The sequence below is a fragment of the Ustilago hordei genome (genome assembly GCF_900519145.1).
Source record: "Ustilago hordei strain Uho2 genome assembly, contig: UHO2_contig_01, whole genome shotgun sequence".
Lineage (NCBI taxonomy): Eukaryota > Fungi > Basidiomycota > Ustilaginomycetes > Ustilaginales > Ustilaginaceae > Ustilago > Ustilago hordei.
The window spans coordinates 2212075-2230775 of NW_024545270.1; the positions used below are offsets into that span (position 1 = coordinate 2212075).

Here is an 18701-nt window from a genome sequence, read left to right on the forward strand (position 1 = left end):
ACACCTCCTGTATAAGATCTTTGTTTGATCTAGTCCCGAATAGCAAAATACGATAAATCTGAAGAAGAAAAAGTGGCTAAAGAAAGCATGCAGTTGAGTAGAAGGCAAGGTGATTGCAATTGCAATGAGAAGTGTGTCAACAAAGAGTGAAATGGGTATCATTAAGTGCGTGGAAGCAAAGGCCTAAGCATCAGGAGACCAAAAAGTGCACCGTCCCGAAGCATTACCCGTCACCAACCTCGCTGGCAGTACAGGATGCATACAAGTGACAGCCGGAACAGCTGTTACCAAATCCTCATCCCACAACGTCCTCAACAGTGTGCCATCGCTCGCATAGATCTCTGCCCTTCTTGTCATACTTCCGATCGTGAAATGCGGTTCCATCAACGGATTCTGATTCCATCTAGCACGGAACATGGTCAACCATTTGCCCGTTTGATTGTTATGCGGAATCCGTAGCGGTTCGTGCAAGACATCTTGGGGTCGATCTGCGACTTTGGTTGCTGGAGTGCATCGTTCTTGTTTGATAGCTTTTTCAACTTCGGCTTCTGTTTTGAGCGGTTTTGCTCGAGAGAGCCAGTTGAACAAGCCACCTGTTGGAGTGTCGGGTTCTTCTTTTTGGATTGTTGCAGCTGCATTCTTCTTTCCGCCCTTAGCAGTGCCGTTGGTGGTGGTGGTAGTAGCAGATTGACATTTGAGTCCATGCTCGGAGTAAAGCCAGCTAGGGTCCATAGACCATACTTTGACCGCATCGTCATAAGACACGCCAACGAGTTGATCGCCACGTGGACTGAAGTCGACAGAGGTGCAAGCTTGTCGTGCTTTGTTGGCTGCAAATTGTGCTTTTGTTTGGGCTGCTTCGAGGTCGTCTGCGTCGACTCCTTTGTAGTTGTACGGCGCCTCGGCTGTTTCTTTTACCACCGATGCTAGTGCTCGGACGTCGAAGAGTCGAACGTGTTGGTCTAGAGACGCAGTAGCAATGCAGTGTGGAGCAAGACGGTTGACGGACATTGCACCGATTTTCTTCTCGCATATCTGCCATCGTCTTGTGTTGTTGCCCCTTCTTGTCTTCTCTCGCAAGTCGATGTGCAAGAGACCACCGCGATGATCAGCAATCCACATCGAGCGTTGATCGAGTGAAGGATTCGGAGTGTCGATATATGCACTAGGATGTGTCGAGGGAGAGAGAACATCGAAGATGGATAGGAGAACATCTTGTTCTCCCGCCCAGACTTGGTCGGATTTACCGGTAGCCAAGTCGAGTTTGCGAACGGTGGAATCGTATGAGCTTGAGAAAACAGAGCTGTGGTTGACAGGGTCGAACTTGATGCATGTCACTGGACTACGACCGTGTACCTGTAAAGTCCAGGCTGTACCTTGGGGGAAGGATCCTTCTTCGGCTTCCTCTTCGTCATCGTCGACTTCCTTCTTCACCCCATTCCTGCCATTTCTGCTAGAAGAGGAAGAGGGCGCAGCATCCCAAACACCAATCGACCCTTCTTTGTCACCCACAAACACCAAATCCTTATCCGTAGCTGGATGGTAAGCGATCGAATACACCCTCTTAGGCGTCACTTTAGCTGCACTCTTCAGTGTCATTCGATTGAGAATATCCTCTAATTCTTGTCGTTCCACTGATCGTTCCGGATCTTGCTTCTTTCCTGCTCTCCTCCTCTTCTCATCATTGATATCAACAAGTTCTGCCGCTGAAACAGCGTTCGATGCGAGTCCATGTAGTGTTGCTTCCAATGCCATGATCGCTTCTTCCTCCAACTCTCCCCCTGTCATACCGGACAGATCGAACTGCTGATGCCTTGCCCGCTTGGCAGCTTCAGCGACTTTCCGTGCTTCTTGCGCTTCCGCTTCGTACTTGCGCTTGAGTGTTTCTGAATCTGCCTCGTGGCCGGCTAATCGTGCGCTGCTTCGCTTGGGTAAGACGCGGATAGGGGTGTTATCGGCCTTCTTGCTGGGTGCAGCTGCTTTCTTTGGTTTGGTTGGGGTTGAGCGTTTAGGGGAGCGTCCTCCTATGGCTGAAGAACCTCCCATGACTCCAAGCTCTTTCATGAGTCGTTCATTTTCTTTGATGTTTTTGAGCCGTTCTTGCTCGTAGTCGTTGGAATCGTTCATGGTTGCCAGTCTGTCGAGGGTGGTATAGGGATGAGAAGAAGAAGAAAGTGTGTGGGGAAGGCGATGTTTGTGCTACCTTAGCAATATCAAAGTCAACTTGTGTGGAATTAAGGGTTCGTCTTTCGTAGGTCATGAATATTCATTTCTTTGGAAACGCGTTCTTCTTCTCGCTGCGATAAAATAAAGTGCGAAAGAGCGTGTCGAGTTGGAAGCGCGTTGAGAGGGGAAACAAAAAAAAAAAAAAAAAAAAAAAAAAAAAAAAAAAAAAAAGAAAAGTGGAGGAAAAATGAACCAGAAATAAACCGCTTTGTTTGAGAATCGCTGACTGTGAAAATGCATCGCTACGTAGTTAGCGGCACTTTTCACACACAGCAGCATATCGCTGCCTGAGAGAGATTGCAATTCATCCTCCATCAGAACCCTGAATGCTCTCCTTTCATCCTTCATCTATCGCAACATTGTCATCATACCTTTCCATTTCTTCGCTCACGGACGATTTCGATCAACAGCGCAGCTCGCATTCAACGAGCCCTTCAGTCTCGACAGGCATGACAGTCTAAGACGTCGTCGATCACCTCTATCTCGCACTAAGCTTACAGTAGGATAGCATAGCCCATCATGCTTCCGATCTTGCGAACAAGGCTGGCATCGGCTCCAGCTAGCCGCATTGCTCAGCATCTCACATCACAACCACGATCGAACGTCACCAACCTCTCGCGAAATGCATGCTTCAAACCGTTGAACCGCAGTATCTCATCTCACACTTCAGTCTTCAGGTCGAGCACTCGCTCGCCAGCCTTCAAGTCCGCAACGGGCTCCAACCTGGCATCTCGTCAGCTAGTGCAGCCGAACAAGCACCATGTGCGCTTCCTCAGCTCCACCTCCACAGCAAAGGTCAGCCGCATCAGCTCGATAGCCATCGCAGGTCTCGGAACTGCCCTTCTCATCGGATACTATCTCACCCGAGACCCACTGCAGTCCGAGTCCGAAGCAGAACAGCAAGTGCAACCAGAGCATCAAGGCTTCGCCCCACCTGTCCCTGAAGACGACCAAGATCTCCATCACCGCAACATCATCATCCGAGCCTTCATCAAAATCGGCAATGTTATTCACACGTTCATCATCGAACCCTTCGGAACAGCCAGGCGATTCCTCTACCTCTTCTGTCTTTTCATGCCCGTCATCCTCACCTCGCCCATGCTTCTTGTGGGGAGTAGGAGGGAGAAGGGAAGAATGCGAGGCAGAAAAGTCCGCAAAGACCAAGACGGAGATCGATGGGGAGCTATCTGGTGGTACTCTTTCCTCGTCAAACAGATGGAACGTGCCGGTCCAACTTTCATCAAACTTGCTCAATGGGCGGGTAGTCGGCAGGATCTGTTCCCCGATGGACTTTGTCAGAGGTTGGCAAGGTTGCATTCGAATGGCAAACCGCATTCGTTCCGCTATACGAAGAGGGTCATCGAACGCATCTTCCAACGACCGTTCCATGAGATTTTCGAAGAGTTCCGGCATGAACCGATGGGGATTGGCGCGGTAGCGCAGGTGTACAAGGCTACTCTGAAGCACGATTTGCTGCCTCCGGGATATCGAAGGCAGAAGAAGCAAGCGGCCAGGACGGAGACCAAACAGAAACTTTCCAAGACGTTGGCACTGGCGTACGAGGAAGAAGCGGCGCCACCCAAGATTCCGACCAACAGTGTCGCGATTAAGATTTTACATCCGAGAGTAGAGAAGACGATCGGAAGAGATATCAAGATCATGCGCTTCTTTGCAAACGTCATTAACGCTATCCCTGGTGCGGAATGGCTTTCATTTCCCGAGGAGGTGGACGTATTCTCCGAAATGATGTTCTCTCAGCTCGACCTGCGTAACGAAGCGAACAACCTCAATCGTTTCGAGCAGAATTTCGCTCGTCGTCGATCTGCCATTTCTTTCCCCCGTCCACTCGTCGAGTTTAGCACAAAGCAGGTCCTCATAGAAGAATACGAAGATGCCTTGCCGTTAAAGTACTTCTTACAGATGGGAGGAGCAAAGTTCGATCATAGGATAGCGAATTTGGGCTTGGATGCCTTCTTGAATATGCTCCTGATCGACAATTTTACCCATGCAGATTTGCATCCGGGAAACATCATGATCAAGTTTTATAAGCCGAGTACGGAGTCGCTGCTTTCGGATCTTTTTGCAAGGATCTTGAGTAAATTCGATAGCGATTATGCTCCGGGACATAAGAAGGCGCCTGCAACGCCGGATGATCAGGTGGATGAATCGATTGTTACCCGTCTTCGACCGCTGAGGCACGACCAGGATGCTTGGCTGGACGAGTTGGATCGATTGGATGCCCAAGGATACCAACCTGAGATTGTGTTGTTGGATGCAGGCTTAACTGTAGAGTTGACTCCGCTGAATAGACGGAACTTCTTGGATCTCTTTTCGGCCGTGGCACAGTTCGATGGTGCCTTGGCAGGACATTTAATGGTCGAACGATGTAAAACTCCGGATTTGGTGGTGGATCAAGATGTGTTTGCGATGAAGATGCAAGATCTTGTTCTTTCCGTCAAGTCCAAGACTTTCTCTCTTGCCAAGATCAAAATCTCTGACGTACTTAACAAGGTTTTGATGGCGGTTAGAGATCATCATGTGAAGATGGAAGCGGATTTCGTCAACACCGTTATCTCGATCCTACTTCTAGAAGGGATTGGAAGACAACTCGATCCTAACATGGATCTCTTCAAATCCGCGCTGCCAATTTTAAGGCACTTGGGTAGGGAATTGCAACATCAGCAAGGAGGAGGAATGATGCATGTTCCAAAGAAAGAAGAGATAAGGAGAATGTTACCCATGTTGAAGGTCTGGTTGTATATGGAAGCGAGAGGGATACTGAGTGCTTTTACGGATGCCAAGGTTAGTACTGTGGACGCTTTTATGCGGTATGGTTGGCATTCCGAGTAGTAATGCTTTCAAGTAGTGATCGATACAGTGGTTTTGCAACACTCTTATTTCTGGTGTGACTCTGTTACTTTGTGGACGTGCGAGCGGCCCATCCACGAGTGAGGGCTTGTTGGATCGCTTCTTGAATTCTATCCCTTATCACCTCCCTCCCCTGGTCCCCGGTGGAAGTGGGCAGCCAGGTTCGACCAACAAAACACCAATTCTTAGTACTCGGAATTCTCAACGCCTCTGACTCTAAGTTCCATCCGAACCTCTCATGCAACATCGAGACGTACGCTAGGTACTGTTCGTTCCTCGATACCGCCTCTCCCTTTCCTTTCAGCAACAAAGGAAAATCTCTTGTACCATCCAGACCGTAGTAGCAGCATGGCAGGTTTATAAAACCCGCACAGTTATTGTGGGTCGCTAAAACGGGAATCCAAGGTGTAAGTTCGTCTGCGTGGTTTCCTATCAAAAACGCCCCCTCCCATACGTCTCTCCCCTCTTCATCTCGGTGTTGGAGGAGGGAGGCGGGAGTAAACGTCCACTCTTTCAACATCGCACCTTTCGAGCTGTAATTCAACCAGCTTTTCCTCGCTCTTAAATCCAGCCCTACACCCGAGAAGCCTTCCCGCGAAAGTATGTAGGTTAACAAACCATTCCCACAACCAACATCAACAAATTTCACCCTCCCCTTCCAACCCTCCTCTTTCCCATATTCAAGACTCCAAAGAGAAATGAGAAACGCAGCGATTCCCATCTCTTCAAAAACGTGTTTTGTCGGATCCGTAGCTTCTGCCCAACCCGCGATCAACTCTGAAGCATATTTGGTTTTGAGGGAGAGGTAGAGATCTTGATAGAGGGTGCGGGGGACGATTTGGTCGTGATGAACTCGTTTTTGGTAGCTGTGCAGGTCGCCCCATGTGTGCGTATGGAGGGTGGTTATGAGTGAGAGTGCGACTCGGGTTAGACGGTGGGTAGCGGGGAATGGTTCGGGTTGGGAAGAGGTGGTGGGGGGGAAGGGGATTAGGGATATACTGAGTCGGCCGTATATTGTTGGTTCTTCAGTGTTGCCGGTGGAAGAGGAGGGGTGGGGGTGGTAGTGGAAGGCTAAAGCGCGGACTTTTGGGTGGTAGAATGGAATGTAGGCTTCCGTTGGTGATGCTTGACCCAGTCCTCCCCTACCCTCTTCGGGTATAGTCATTTTGGGATGAGATTCGGCACCTATCAAAGGGGTGTATATAACTGCTGCTTCCTCCACCCCCTCCTCTCCGTGTTCCTCTCCTGCACTGTGAGGGTGGAGGCGGTAGTGAAGGGAACAATCCTGTTCCATCCTCCAATCTAAATTTGGTCTTCTTGGGAGCAACGCTCGTCGTATTGTCCATTGCTTTTTCCACCCTCCTTGCTTGCCACCTCCCTCATCTTGTTGAGCGCAGGTCTCGCTGAGGATATCGGCCCGCAGAATATTGCCTGAGTTTCGTTCTGGATGTCGAATCAAACTCTGCATTACGTTTAGCCAGCTTTCAAATGGTGCGTAGGCAGGCGCAGTGATCACAGAGACCCATTCTCCCGATTCAGATGTTGGTTGGGTGAGACCGGAGAGAAAGAATGGAAGGCATACTGGCTCTTCATCGTGAAAGGCGGAGACGGGCGGGCGAGGGGTTTCGGCAGAAGGATATTGCGGAACGAGCTTTGGTCTTGGTGGTAGTTGCTGATGCTGTACTGTCGTACGCTTCATTCCTTTACCACCATTGCTAGTGCTGGACTCGCCATTACCGCTGGACATGCTTGCCGTATTCGTCGTTGTTGGTAGCACAAGAACCAAATGTCAAACATCCTCGGCGACTTTTCTTCTCCTGGACCCTGAATCGCCTTCAACTCGAAATCGGGAACATCGGGATCGGGTGGGATCCGTAGGGACCAAAAAATTCTCCTCACCTCCACTCACTTCTTCTCAGCTCACCACCTCCTTCCTTCCTTCCTCATCATCCAAGACTCGTACAAAAAAAATCGTAACGATGTTCGGAGGAGCACCAAGACAACCATCTCCCGCAGAGGCTGCTGCTGAACGTCTTCAAGCACGGAACACTCTGAAACAATTTGCTGTTTACGCTGCTGGTCTTTGGACTGGTGAGTATTCTACTCCTCCGTCAATACACATGGGAATGGTGCGGAAGGCGAAATGTATTGCGAGGCTGACAGAAACCATACTGCTTCGGCTAATACAGCTCCTATTGCACTTTACTACTTGAACGAGTTGTTGGGTCGACACATTGCTTAAGCGAGACCAACGATGAATGACCATTCGTAGGACGGAAGAGACTGCTTTCTGACGTCCACGTCGCCAGAATCGAAGCCTGCAGCCCCCCTCGCATCTCTCTAGCCGTTTTGTTCCGTCTAGCCACATGCAATCGAATTCAATACTAGCTATACCAATCCTTTTCGAGGTCATTGCCGCCAGCCTGAAAGTTGCATGGTCCCTTTTTCACTAATCGTCCTTGTGTGATTCCTGCTCAGCAGCGACTTCAACTCTCACACTTGCTCATTGTCGAGAGGGACAGCTGTTCACACATTCAGAGAAGGATGGTAACAAATATGACTCAATAGCCTTACGGATTGTGTATACAGAATCTCGCTCCTACTCCTCACCCTCACCCTCCTCTCCTTGAGCAGCATTCTTCCGATTGATCTCATCAACAAACTCCTTCGCCCTCCCAATAACCTTTTGCTGACTTTTCCCATCCCCGTTCTTCTTCTCATATTCCAACCACTTCTTTAACAAACTCTTCCCCTTCTTCGCTGTCAATTTCAACGTCATTGCTCTTTCAAACAAATTCCTTACCTGTTCCTGATTCCCTTCCAACCTCGATTCCTGATCTATGTACTGCCACCACAAATCGAGTCTTTTTGGATAACTATCCACTAAGCCCTCGAAAATGGTCCTACCTCGCTCAGGATCGCCCAGCTTAAACTCGTTGATGGCGAAAGCGGTGATTGTGTATGTATGCTCCCTTTTCTCCAAAGCTTGCATTGCTCGAGGGAGGAGTGCACGGGAGAGGTCGGGTTGAGAAGTTCGAAGGTAGAACCGAGCGTATTCCATCCAAAATTCGGGCGAAGTAGAATACTTTCCCTTGGCTTTAGTAAACATCTCTTCAGCTCCGGAAATCTTGTTGGAGGCTTCGAGGATGTTGACCATTTTGAGGTACATGGTGAAACCGTCATTTGCCTGGACAGCTTCTTTGAAGGTGGATTCGAGGGTTTCTTCTGAGCCATAGGTGTTTTCGAGGTTTAGGAGAGCAATCCAGACATTCATTCGCTCTTGTTCTTCTCTGTAGTTGATCACTTTGAGTGCTCGACGAGCGATGGAACGCGCTTTGTCGACATCGGAGAGTTGGAGAGCGAAAGACATAAATTGGATCCAGAGGAAAGAGGAGTTGGGGGAACCGAGAAGGAGACGTTCGAAATCGGTGGCGGATTCGGGAGCTTTAGAGGCTAGGTCGGCGGTGAGGTCTTCTTCGATGTTGGTGGAGCGTTTGGATTTGGATTTGGCTTCGGATTTCTTGAGCGCAGCTTTGCGGGCGGTGGTGGCGGAGGAGTCCGAGTCGGAATCAGAGTCGGAAGATGAGAGGGAGTGGTCAGACTCTTCGTCGTCGTCGTTGGCGCCTGCAGACCAGGAGAAGCCGCCAGAGAGAGCGAATGAGGGGAGAGAAGACTTTTTGGACTTGAAAGAGAAAGTGGCGGCTTCTTCGTCTTCAGAGTCTTCGTCCATCTCGACAAAGTCTCCTTCGTCGGCACTGTCTTCTTCCTCCTTTTCATCTTCGTCATTAGCCTCGTCGTTGTCGGAAGCGGCTTCGCCGTCCTCCATCTCCTCATCGTCATCCTCCTCCTCCTCCTCATCACTACTACCCTCAAAATCAGCAGCATCGAAATACGACGGTTTCAACCCGAAACTAATCTTCCTCTTCTCCTCATTCACCCTCAACACAATCGCCCTCACCTTATCTCCCACCCTGAACGCCTTCAACGCCTCGTCCGCCTTTCCATCGCTCAACTCATTCATATGAGCCAACCCGCTCACATTCGTACCTTCAATCTGCACGAAGACACCAAAACCGATAATGTTCTTGATAAAACCTTTCACCTTGTCCCCGACCTTGAAATCAGTCAACCTCTTCGGCCTTTGTTTCTGCATCGCCTGTGCACGCTCCTCCACCTTCTCGGCACGAGGCTTGATCGATCCAGGGGTGGATTTGAGCGACATTTCAACCTCGTTGTTGCCCGGGTTGAGGTCCATGATGGTACCCGAAACAACTTGGCCGAGGGTGAAACGGGTTTTCCAGTCGCGAACGAATTCGTCGAAAAGCTCGCGAACTTGGACACGTGCGTCGAGCTTGCGTCCGATAGTGATGAAGAGGCCGACGTTGGTGATTGCTTTGACGAATCCACGGATTTTTTGACCTTTGGTTAGATCGGAGATGGAGCTGATTTCAGGGTCGACGATGCCGCCAGAACCAGTGGTACGGGATGGACGGGTGGAGATGACGGCGGATTTACCGTTGGGTTTAAGTGAGAGGATGTAGCATAAAACGCTCTGGCCGGGGTTAGGGAGGGTGGAGGAATCGCTGGAGTAGTTGTCGGAGAGGTCGGTGATGTGGAGTTTGGCACGAGTGGCAGTGCCCAGTGCGACGATGCAGTCGAGGTATTTGGAGTTCTTTTCGATGACTCGGCCTTGGACTACTGCTCCTTGCTTGACTTGGGCTGAAGTAGCGGTTCCGTTGGCGGCGGAATGGTCGGTGGACTTGCCGGAGCGAACCTTGTCAGCGACAATGACGATGCCCTTAGCCGGGTTCTTGACCGAAACCACAAGGTCCTCAATCTCGTGGTCCTCCTCAAGACTCTCAAGCAGAGCCTCGGAAGTGGTGCCTCGCATCGCAGCCAACACGGAAAGCGACAAGAGCGCACGCACACCAGAAGGCACAAGCGAAAGCACAACAACCTCCTTGTGCACAGCAGCGACCTTACCCGTCACCTTCTCACCCACCTCAACCGCATCAACGTTGAGCTTGGCCAAGTACTCAGAAGAAGCTTGCTTGATGCTACCCACGAGCTTCTGGTTCTCGTAGTCAACTTCGGTGATCCTCATCTTGACCACCTTGCCCTCGGTGAACGAATCTTTGACGTCATTGAAGTCATCCTCGCTGACCTCTCTTCCAGGCACAAGTGCCTTCAATCCGCCGAACAAGCTGACGATGAGAGAGTTGGTCTGGACACGGAAGACAGTTGCATGTGTCACAACACCCACTCGTGCATCTTGCATCGATGCAACGATGGGGAGGTCAGACTTGACAAGCGATTTCTTGCAGGTGAGAACAATACGGTTGCGGCTTGGATCGACGTCCATAACGCGAGCCTTGACTTGGAGTCCGGGCTTGAAACGCTTCTCGGGGTGGGTGAGCTTGACGTCGGCAAAGTGGTTTGCGAAAACAACACCGTCGACGTGACCATGGAGTTGGAGGAAGATAGTGTTGGGAAGACCGAGCTTGATGATGTTAGCATTGACGATTTCGCCGACCTCCACCTCAGAAACGCGCATGAACTTGCGCTCCAAGACGGAAGCTTTGAGTGAGAGCTGAAGGGTGCGGTCAGTGGGAGAGTGGCCGACAACACGAGCTTTGTGTTCAGTGCCCTTGGCGAAGGGGCCCGAAGAGGGAGGCAACGAGACAACATGGTCATCTGAGACTTGCGAGATGTGCACAAACCCGCGCAGATCAGTGTTGTGAATCGAGACAATGAGACCCCAGTCGTTGATCGTTTGCACGACCTTCACCTTAAGAGGTGCACCAATGGGGTAAGCGTGCTGCAACAGCTGCTGGTCCTTTGCAACAGGAGCCTGCAAAGCGAGAACTTGAGGAGCCAAGGAAAGACCAAACTTGCGCTCGTGGTCTGGATTATCACCCTGCAACGCGGTCGAAGGAGGAGCGAGCAAGTCCCACAACACACGTGCAACGTGCTTGGATCCCTCCTTGTAGACATCCTGGATATCCTTGCCCTCTGGCAGCTGTGGCAAGTGGAACCGGTCAATGGTAGCATCGAACATGCCGAACAGCTTGACGTTGAGTCCAGTTGGCAACGCCGCTGTGATGAGTACCTTTGTCAATGTGCCCGGAAGGATAGAGGTGATGCTGGGAACGTGCTTGATTGGACTGGTTGAGACAGTTTTGGGATCGAATGTAGCTTCGAAGCTTCGACGGTTTTCGGGGATCTTGGTGATCTTGGCAAAGACAACACTACCGACTTGGAGCAACTTTCCGTTCTTCCTTGCGTGGAAGCTGGAAGGAAGCTTGGCAGCATCAGCGAAGGGGACAAAGCCGCGGAACTCAGGAATGCCACTGTCGAGCATGTAGCCGTGGTCTTCGACGCTCGAGATGGAGGCAGAGAGGGTGGCACCTGCATCGAGATCGGAGAGGGTGACACCGGTGTTGACGAGGTGAGGTGCGAGGGAGAGCTCTACACGACGAGACTCCTTTTCGTATTCGCCGCCTTCACGAGTGGGTCGACCTTTGGCAACGTCACCACCTCGAACCTGGACAACGCTGGCAACGAGCCACTGACCAACGTGGAAGAGGTCACGCAGCTCAGGAACCTTTTTGGCGTCCTTCTTGGAGTTCTTGCTGGATGTGCGGTTGGCAGGCTCCTCGCCATCGCTGTCCTCGTCCATGCTCTCGTCCTCGTCATCGTCGTCTTGTTCATCATCACTGTCATCTTCAGCATTGGCATCCGCAGCAGCTTGCAAACGTTGTGTGAACTGAGAGCTGATCTGTGTAACAGGAATGTGACCAAGCATCTGGTTCGGCAGCGAAACGACCACAGCGAGCGGGTGAATTGCCAGCACGGAGCAAAGCAATCTCGATCCAGGAATGAGACGCTTGTAGTTGATGTGTTCGATACGGATATGATCCTTCTTCTCTCCTGCCGCTGGCCTCACGACTTCGGTTGTGGCTCGCTTCTTTTTGGCGTCGTTGCGCTTCTCCCTGTTGAACTTCTGCTTGTTCTTGTTTCGCTTCGCTTCAGCCTGAACATCCTTTGCATCCTTGAAGAGGAGCTCGTTGGCGGTCGATTCGGAACGAGCTTCACGCTTAGCTTCACGGAACTCGAGGGGGGTGAGGCCGGAGCTGCCACCACGGGGGAAGTCGACTTCTTGAGCTGAGAGGAGCGAGGTGGTGGGTGCCGAGCTTGAAGCACTAGGGGTGGAAGAGCTCTTGGTTTTCTTGGTGAAGTTGGACTTGGAGGAGCTAGCAGCTGCATCCTCCGCTGGCCTGGAACGCTTGATGCCAGGCATGCTGGATTGACTTTGATGGGATGGTGGAGATCAAAACCCAGTAGCGATGGACGAGCTAGCCAGAAGACAAGGAAGAACGTTGTTCACTATAGACCTTGAACCAAGCTTTGAGCGTTCAGGGTCGCAGAAAAAAGTGAAATTTTTGGCGTTTTCCTTCTCAACCGTCCAACACCACCCAAAAAAAAAAAAAAAAAAAAAAAAAAAAATGCGTTAAAATCTCGGAAGACGGAAGATCACATTTTTAGAGCATTTGTTGATTTTCCGCGCCATAACAGAGCTTTTTTGAAAATCGAGTAATGAAGCATGTCGGCACTCGTATCACTTCCTCGGCAGCTACCAATCAGGGCAGAGGTGCGAAAGCTGAAAATTGACCGGTAAGAGGCCGAAGATACAGCCGATATTCAAGCAGCAAATGACGACCGCCAGATTACCGGTATCACAACAAATCACACGAGCGCACCGTCCTCCTTGCTCCTTCATCCGCAACTACCTTCAAGCAGATTCGACGCCTCATAGCGTCGTGACCATACCGTTAGACGCTACGGTAAATAAACCGCCTAGATGGCACCGACCACCTCTGCCAATGAGAGGACCTCTCTCCTCTCCTCTGAACAGCGGGATGAGCACTACCAATCCACCTCCTCCAACCACACCAATCGCAACAATGACGCAGGATCATCCTCGTCCTCAACAGAAGCAGAAGCAGGGACAGAGCAAGAAGACCATGTCACAGTCATGCCACCACTACGCAAGCTTGCGCCCCTCCTCACAGCGCTCTGGGTTCCCGTTTTCGTCGCAAGCATGGACGGTACCGTCACCGCAACCCTCATCTCGAGCATCAGCAGTTCCTTCAACGCCTCTGAACAAGCACAGTGGCTCGGCTCTGCATACCTTCTCTCCGTCGCCTGCTTCACTCCGCTCTACGGCCGTATGGCAGACATTATTGGACGAAAGAATTGCATGTTCACCGCACTCACCTTCTTCACTACAGGTACGGTGCTTTGCGGTTTATCGACGTCGATGAATATGCTCATCTTTGCTCGTGCGCTCGCAGGAATGGGTGGAGGAGGCCTTACAACAACAACCAGTATCGTGCTCTCAGACCTCGTGCCGCTGAAGAATAGAGGCCTGTTGCAAGGGCTAACGAACATTATCTTCGGTCTCGGATCAGGCTTGGGTGGTCCTATTGGTGGTTGGATGAATGACACGCTTGGGTGGAGAAGGGCTTTCCTTATTCAGATCCCACTGTTGCTGATGGACTACGTGCTCGCTTTCATCTTTGTCAATGTCAAGACACCGAATGCGCTCGTTCAGCAGTCAAAGTGGGAGAAACTGAAATCGATTGACTTCAACGGCGCCTTCAGTCTCGTGCTTGGTCTTTCCAGCACCCTCATCAGTCTCAGTCTGATGAGTGCAAACGATCTTCACATCTCCAATCCTTTCGTCTGGGGTGGCTTTGTCATCGGCTTCGCCAGCATAAGCTTCTTCTTCTACGCAGAAGCCAAAATCGCACGCAACCCCATCCTCCCCCTCCGTCTCATCACTCAACGATCCGGTGCAGCAGTCGCATTCGCCAACTTCTGCCTCTCCATCGTCTCCTTCGGTACTCTCTACCATTTCCCGCTTTACTTTCAAGCAGTCAAACTCGAAACTCCCTCCCTTGCAGGCCTCCACCTTATCCCGAACAGTATTGCTCTCAGCGTCGGCTCTGTTCTGGCCGGCTTAACCATGCGCAGCTCTGGCCGATACTACTCGTACAACCTCGTCAACTCGATGCTCATCACCGTCTCGATCATTTGCTTCACCACTTTCACCCAAGACAGCTCGGAAGCGTATACCTATGCATCGATCGTTCCGCACGGATTCGGAACAGCAGGTGTACTAACATGCACTTTGATCGCTCTCATCAACTCTGTTCCGCGAAGCGATGTTGCAGTGGCGACAAGTATGTCGTATATGGCACGCAATACGGGTCAGATTTTGGGTGTTTCTGGTGGTGGAACACTGTTTCAGGCTTTGCTCAAGAGACAGTTGAGACAGAAGATTACAGGGAAGGATGCGGATAGGATCATTTCGGAGATTAGGCATAAGAGTAGTATCGTGCCAGAATTGCCGACGGAGTTGCAGAAGGCGGCGGTCGAGTCGTATGCGTTTGCGCTCAGATGGGTTTTTACTGGGATAGCGGTGGTGAGTTTGGGGACGGTGATTGGATGTGCGTTTATTGAGGATAAGGGGTTGCCCAATTACGAGGATGCGAAGGATACAGAGGAGGATAACGATGGTGTAGGGGGAAGTTCGGATCGTCGGCAGGATTAGAGCTTCTCATCCCTAATTGCATTCGTGCAAGACTAGAAAACATCCATAGACTCGCTTTCATCAATAGATGATACACTCTCCAAACCACAGACAGCCAACAGTTTGTGTGACAAGGTGCAACGTTTAAGTAGACTTGGGCTGATAGCGTTGAACAGGATCTTGAGCGGACTTTTTGTCTTTGAGGCTCTGAGAGCTCCACTTTACGCGTGCGCGACTCGGAAGTGTTGGTCTCGTCAACTTTGTGGTTATTTTTGGGTTGCCTGTCCTTGATCTCATCTTCCTCATCGTCAACTTTTACAACTGCGCTGCTAGTTTGCTTCCCCCCCCCCCCCCCCCCACGGCAGCTATCGAGGATGGAGCACGAAGCAATAGCCAGCAGCAGTCGTGTACAACCCGCACTCTCGCCACCATCCACTACCTCAACAAAACACAAACGTCGTCGTCGCATCAATGATATCGAAGGTAAGTCCCTTCCCTCCCCCTCACTATCCCTTTTATCTTCCTCACATTCACCGACCGACCAACTCCTCAACTGTACCGCATCTCCCCTACCTCCCACAGATCGCACCACAAAAACAGACGTAGGCTTGGCCCCGGGCACATCCTGGACCCTCTCCTCCTACAAACCCGGCTCCGGCGTTCCCGAACTTCGCTCCCCCGACCTCACCAAACTTTGGCAATCAGACGGCAACCAACCTCATCTCATAAACATTCAATTCTCCCGTAGAACATGCGTCACCCACCTATCTATCTATCTCGATGTCAAACAGGACGACTCATACACGCCGACACGAGTAGCAGTTAAGGCTGGGACGAACTATCACGATCTGACAATGGTCAGACAGAGGACCTTTGACAGTCCGCAAGGATGGAAACATCTTAGTATGACGCCTGGAGGTGCTGTTGATTCGGTTGCGAGTGAGGAAGATAAAGAGGCGGATGGGGAAGGGGAGGGGGAGGAGGAGGAGGATGAGGAGGAGGATGGAGGTGTAGAGGGGGAAGAAGGGGAGGATGCAGAAGGAGGGGAAGGCATTAGAGTGTGGTTGGTACAAGTGTGTATCCTGGCTAATCATATGAATGGTAAAGATACGCATATTCGGCGGTTGATCGTGTTTGGGCCTAAGAGAGAGGTTGGTGCGATGGGAAATGCGAGCAGTGGGGTCAAGAGAGGTCCTCTTACAGCAATGGCAAATGCGGTACCGACGAACAGGTCTCGCACAGCGCTGGAACCAGGAGCAAATGGGGGCAATGTCACACTAGCACAGCTGCTTTCGCTGCAAGAACAGGCTCAAAATGGGACAGAGGGAGATAAAGACGAGGAAGGTGAAGCTGCTTCGCCTCCACGTAGGTCAGGGCTCAGCTTGTTCGGTAACATCCGCTAACACACATCCCTACCACCACAGTTCCTGCACCGAGACTCAACGTAGACATTCTGCAATGCATGTACCCTCGCTTTGCTCCACTCTGCATTGTACTTATACTGCATCCACACGCTGTTTCTCAAGCAACCCGAGTAACCCTGTCGGTATCAACCCATTTCACCTCTGCCATATTCTGAGAAAGAGTAGTGTTGTGATATTGAGATGTGTTTGGCGTCAGCAATGCCTTTTGAATGTATACATGTCTGTCTTCGTCGTCGCTGCGTCTTGCGTTCGGCGGCTCAGAGACCAGCCTCAGCAACAGCTCCAGCAGCCCTCTCATTACCGACCCTCCTGACGTAAGTGCTTGAAACAATGTTGAAAGCTTCAAAGTACCTCTCCATGCATCTTGTCAAACATGTCTGTTCCTTGCCTGAAAGACTTGCACCTGGTGCAGGAATGCATTTAGTGTAACACTTTTCCGTTGCCTTTGTGATGAGTTGCTGCGCGTTTGCCATTGCGAGTTCCGAGGATCTGTTGCGGCGCAAACGAGGGGTGTCAGTATATCGGCTTGAATTGCTTGCCCTCATCATTTCGAAAGAATCGTGGACATCTCGACGTTGACCCCCATGTGTGCTTTTGCACTCACAGTGAAGCAGGGGAGAGGAGGTGAAACTTACACTTGCTGCTTGATAGCTTCCTTTCGCTCAGCAGAGGTAGCCGAGTTGGCGGCACCGCCGAGGGCCGACTTGCCTGTTAATGAGCTGAGATCCATTGTGAATTATGCGTTTGAGGTTGATTGTATGGTGTATGCGAGAAGAGCGGTTGACCAGGCAAAGACGAGCAAGACTTCAATGAGCTCTTCTCACCGAATCCTTCATGAAGCTGGAGGATTATGTCACCCTTACTCACGGGTCAAATGCCTCCACCTCAGGACCAAGAAAAAGGCATCAAAATTTAATTATCCGAACATCAAATACGTGCTTCAGCAACGCTGCGGAACGAAGAAGAAAAGAGTACTGCTTAGCTCAACGGCAATAGATCGGGTGAGATTCTCAGAGGTCGTGCGAATCGGGATTGGCCACAACAATTTATTGGTGTCTGTTGGGAACAAGGGTCCGAAACCAGCCGAAGACACGCAAAACACTCGGCCTTCTTCCACTCTTTTGACTCTATACCCAACCACAAACACCTTCGAGCAAGTGGCTCGCTGGCTCGCCGGAACAATCCACTCTATCATCGGTTTCCGACCAAGCGCGGGCTTGCGGTTCGGTCAACAGTCGACACTCACGGCCATTGCCTTTCGATCTCAGGGTTGGATAGCCGGCGGGAACGATATTCTACAGCACCGAGGCTAGGCTCAGCATCAACCTCAACAGCTTGGCTTAGAAACCCCTATCCTGAGCAACGCTGAACGATGGTCTGGGCAACAGCAAGGGTGTTCAAACCCTTCACCGCAGCTGCCAGCTCAGCAGCATCCAACCTCACCTCCTCAGCCGCTTCCGCATCCATGTCCACCTCCGCCTCTTCCGCCTCATCATCGACATACACCATTCGAGCAGTCGCCGCCTTCTCCCGCGCCCTTCTCCGCTATGGTTGTCGCAACGTCGCTGTCCGCGGTCTCGATCGATTCCTTTCCCATCTCCACTCCTCCGAACGTCTCTCCTCCAACCGGGGCCTGCTCACATACTGCAATCACATCTCAGTCCTCGACGAACCCACCATATGGGGCACACTACCCCCATCCACCTTCCTCAACCCCCGCACTGTACGCTGGACCCTCGGAGCCAGCGATATCATGTTCACCAACCCTCTCCTCTCTCGATTCTTCCGCAACGGACAATGCATCGAGACGCATCGCGGTGGTGGGATTCATCAGGCTGCTATCGACGAATCGATAAAGAAGTTGAGTGGTGGTAGTTGGGTGCATTTGTTTCCTGAGGCGTATGTGAATGTCAGCACGAGTACAAGATTGAGACGGTTCAAGTGGGGGATAAGCCGGATGTTGTTGGAGGCGGAAAAATTGCCGGTGGTAGTACCAATTTGGATTACTGGGTTTGATCGGATGATGCCTGAACCGAGGGAAAAGCCAAAGTGGTTACCGAAGTTTGGGAATCATGTGACGATTAATTTTGGTGAACCGATTAGTGAAGAGTTGCAACCGGTAGTGAAGGCGATTAGGGAGAGTGGAGATGTTGCTCCGCAGGAACTGTTGCCTGAGGCTTTGCGGTATTCGGAAGCTCTTCTTCACGGATCACCGGATACCGCAAAAGCAGGCGTAGAAGGAGATAGATCTATCCCGTCCAACGTAGCGACGGAATGGAACACTGCAACTCTACTCAATCTGAAGAATACCGGCGAGTCACGGCTTTCCTTAGCACGATCGCAACTCGCAGCACTGCTCAGACATCATCTCGGCCTCGTTGGGGTTGAACAGCGCAGAGCAGACGGCTACGAGAATCCGGAAGAAGAAGGAACCCTCATCCATACCGAATCTCTCCGACCGGCTACTCAGCATAACAAAAACGTGATGGTCGACGGAGAACGCAAGAAGCATGGCGTCTAAACTCACACTTACGTTAATCATTGTTGTACATCAATATCTATACCCGTTGTAATTGGTAATCGTACAT

At 51.1% G+C, this 18701-nt stretch overlaps 8 protein-coding genes across 8 annotated transcripts; 4 read left to right on the forward strand and 4 right to left on the reverse strand.

Moving 5' to 3' along the window:
- Positions 1–183: 183 nt before the first annotated feature.
- Positions 184–2127, reverse strand: UHO2_00589 (putative WD repeat-containing protein UM00675; the record flags this gene model as incomplete). The annotated part of the gene is made up of 1 exon (XM_041557209.1): positions 184–2127. The coding sequence occupies one exon, from the start codon at positions 2125–2127 to the stop codon at positions 184–186; it is 1944 nt and encodes a 647-aa protein (XP_041413143.1).
- A 618-nt stretch (positions 2128–2745) lies between these two features.
- UHO2_00590 (related to aminoglycoside acetyltransferase regulator from P. stuartii) lies at positions 2746–5076 on the forward strand (the record flags this gene model as incomplete). The annotated part of the gene is made up of 1 exon (XM_041557210.1): positions 2746–5076. The coding sequence occupies one exon, from the start codon at positions 2746–2748 to the stop codon at positions 5074–5076; it is 2331 nt and encodes a 776-aa protein (XP_041413144.1).
- A 64-nt stretch (positions 5077–5140) lies between these two features.
- On the reverse strand, positions 5141–6841 carry UHO2_00591 (uncharacterized protein; the record flags this gene model as incomplete). Its single annotated transcript, XM_041557211.1, has 1 exon — positions 5141–6841. The coding sequence occupies one exon, from the start codon at positions 6839–6841 to the stop codon at positions 5141–5143; it is 1701 nt and encodes a 566-aa protein (XP_041413145.1).
- Positions 6842–7693: 852 nt separating this feature from the next.
- Positions 7694–12394, reverse strand: UHO2_00592 (uncharacterized protein; the record flags this gene model as incomplete). Its single annotated transcript, XM_041557212.1, has 1 exon — positions 7694–12394. The coding sequence occupies one exon, from the start codon at positions 12392–12394 to the stop codon at positions 7694–7696; it is 4701 nt and encodes a 1566-aa protein (XP_041413146.1).
- A 561-nt stretch (positions 12395–12955) lies between these two features.
- UHO2_00593 (uncharacterized protein) lies at positions 12956–14710 on the forward strand (the record flags this gene model as incomplete). Its single annotated transcript, XM_041557213.1, has 1 exon — positions 12956–14710. The coding sequence occupies one exon, from the start codon at positions 12956–12958 to the stop codon at positions 14708–14710; it is 1755 nt and encodes a 584-aa protein (XP_041413147.1).
- A 353-nt stretch (positions 14711–15063) lies between these two features.
- UHO2_00594 (uncharacterized protein) lies at positions 15064–16092 on the forward strand (the record flags this gene model as incomplete). The annotated part of the gene is made up of 2 exons (XM_041557214.1): positions 15064–15172; positions 15296–16092. 2 exons carry the CDS (start codon positions 15064–15066, stop codon positions 16090–16092), a joined length of 906 nt encoding a protein of 301 aa, XP_041413148.1.
- Positions 16093–16370: 278 nt separating this feature from the next.
- UHO2_00595 (uncharacterized protein) lies at positions 16371–16843 on the reverse strand (the record flags this gene model as incomplete). The annotated part of the gene is made up of 2 exons (XM_041557215.1): positions 16371–16602; positions 16749–16843. The coding sequence occupies 2 exons, from the start codon at positions 16841–16843 to the stop codon at positions 16371–16373; spliced, it is 327 nt and encodes a 108-aa protein (XP_041413149.1).
- A 642-nt stretch (positions 16844–17485) lies between these two features.
- Positions 17486–18634, forward strand: UHO2_00596 (uncharacterized protein; the record flags this gene model as incomplete). Its single annotated transcript, XM_041557216.1, has 1 exon — positions 17486–18634. The coding sequence occupies one exon, from the start codon at positions 17486–17488 to the stop codon at positions 18632–18634; it is 1149 nt and encodes a 382-aa protein (XP_041413150.1).
- Positions 18635–18701: the final 67 nt, after the last annotated feature.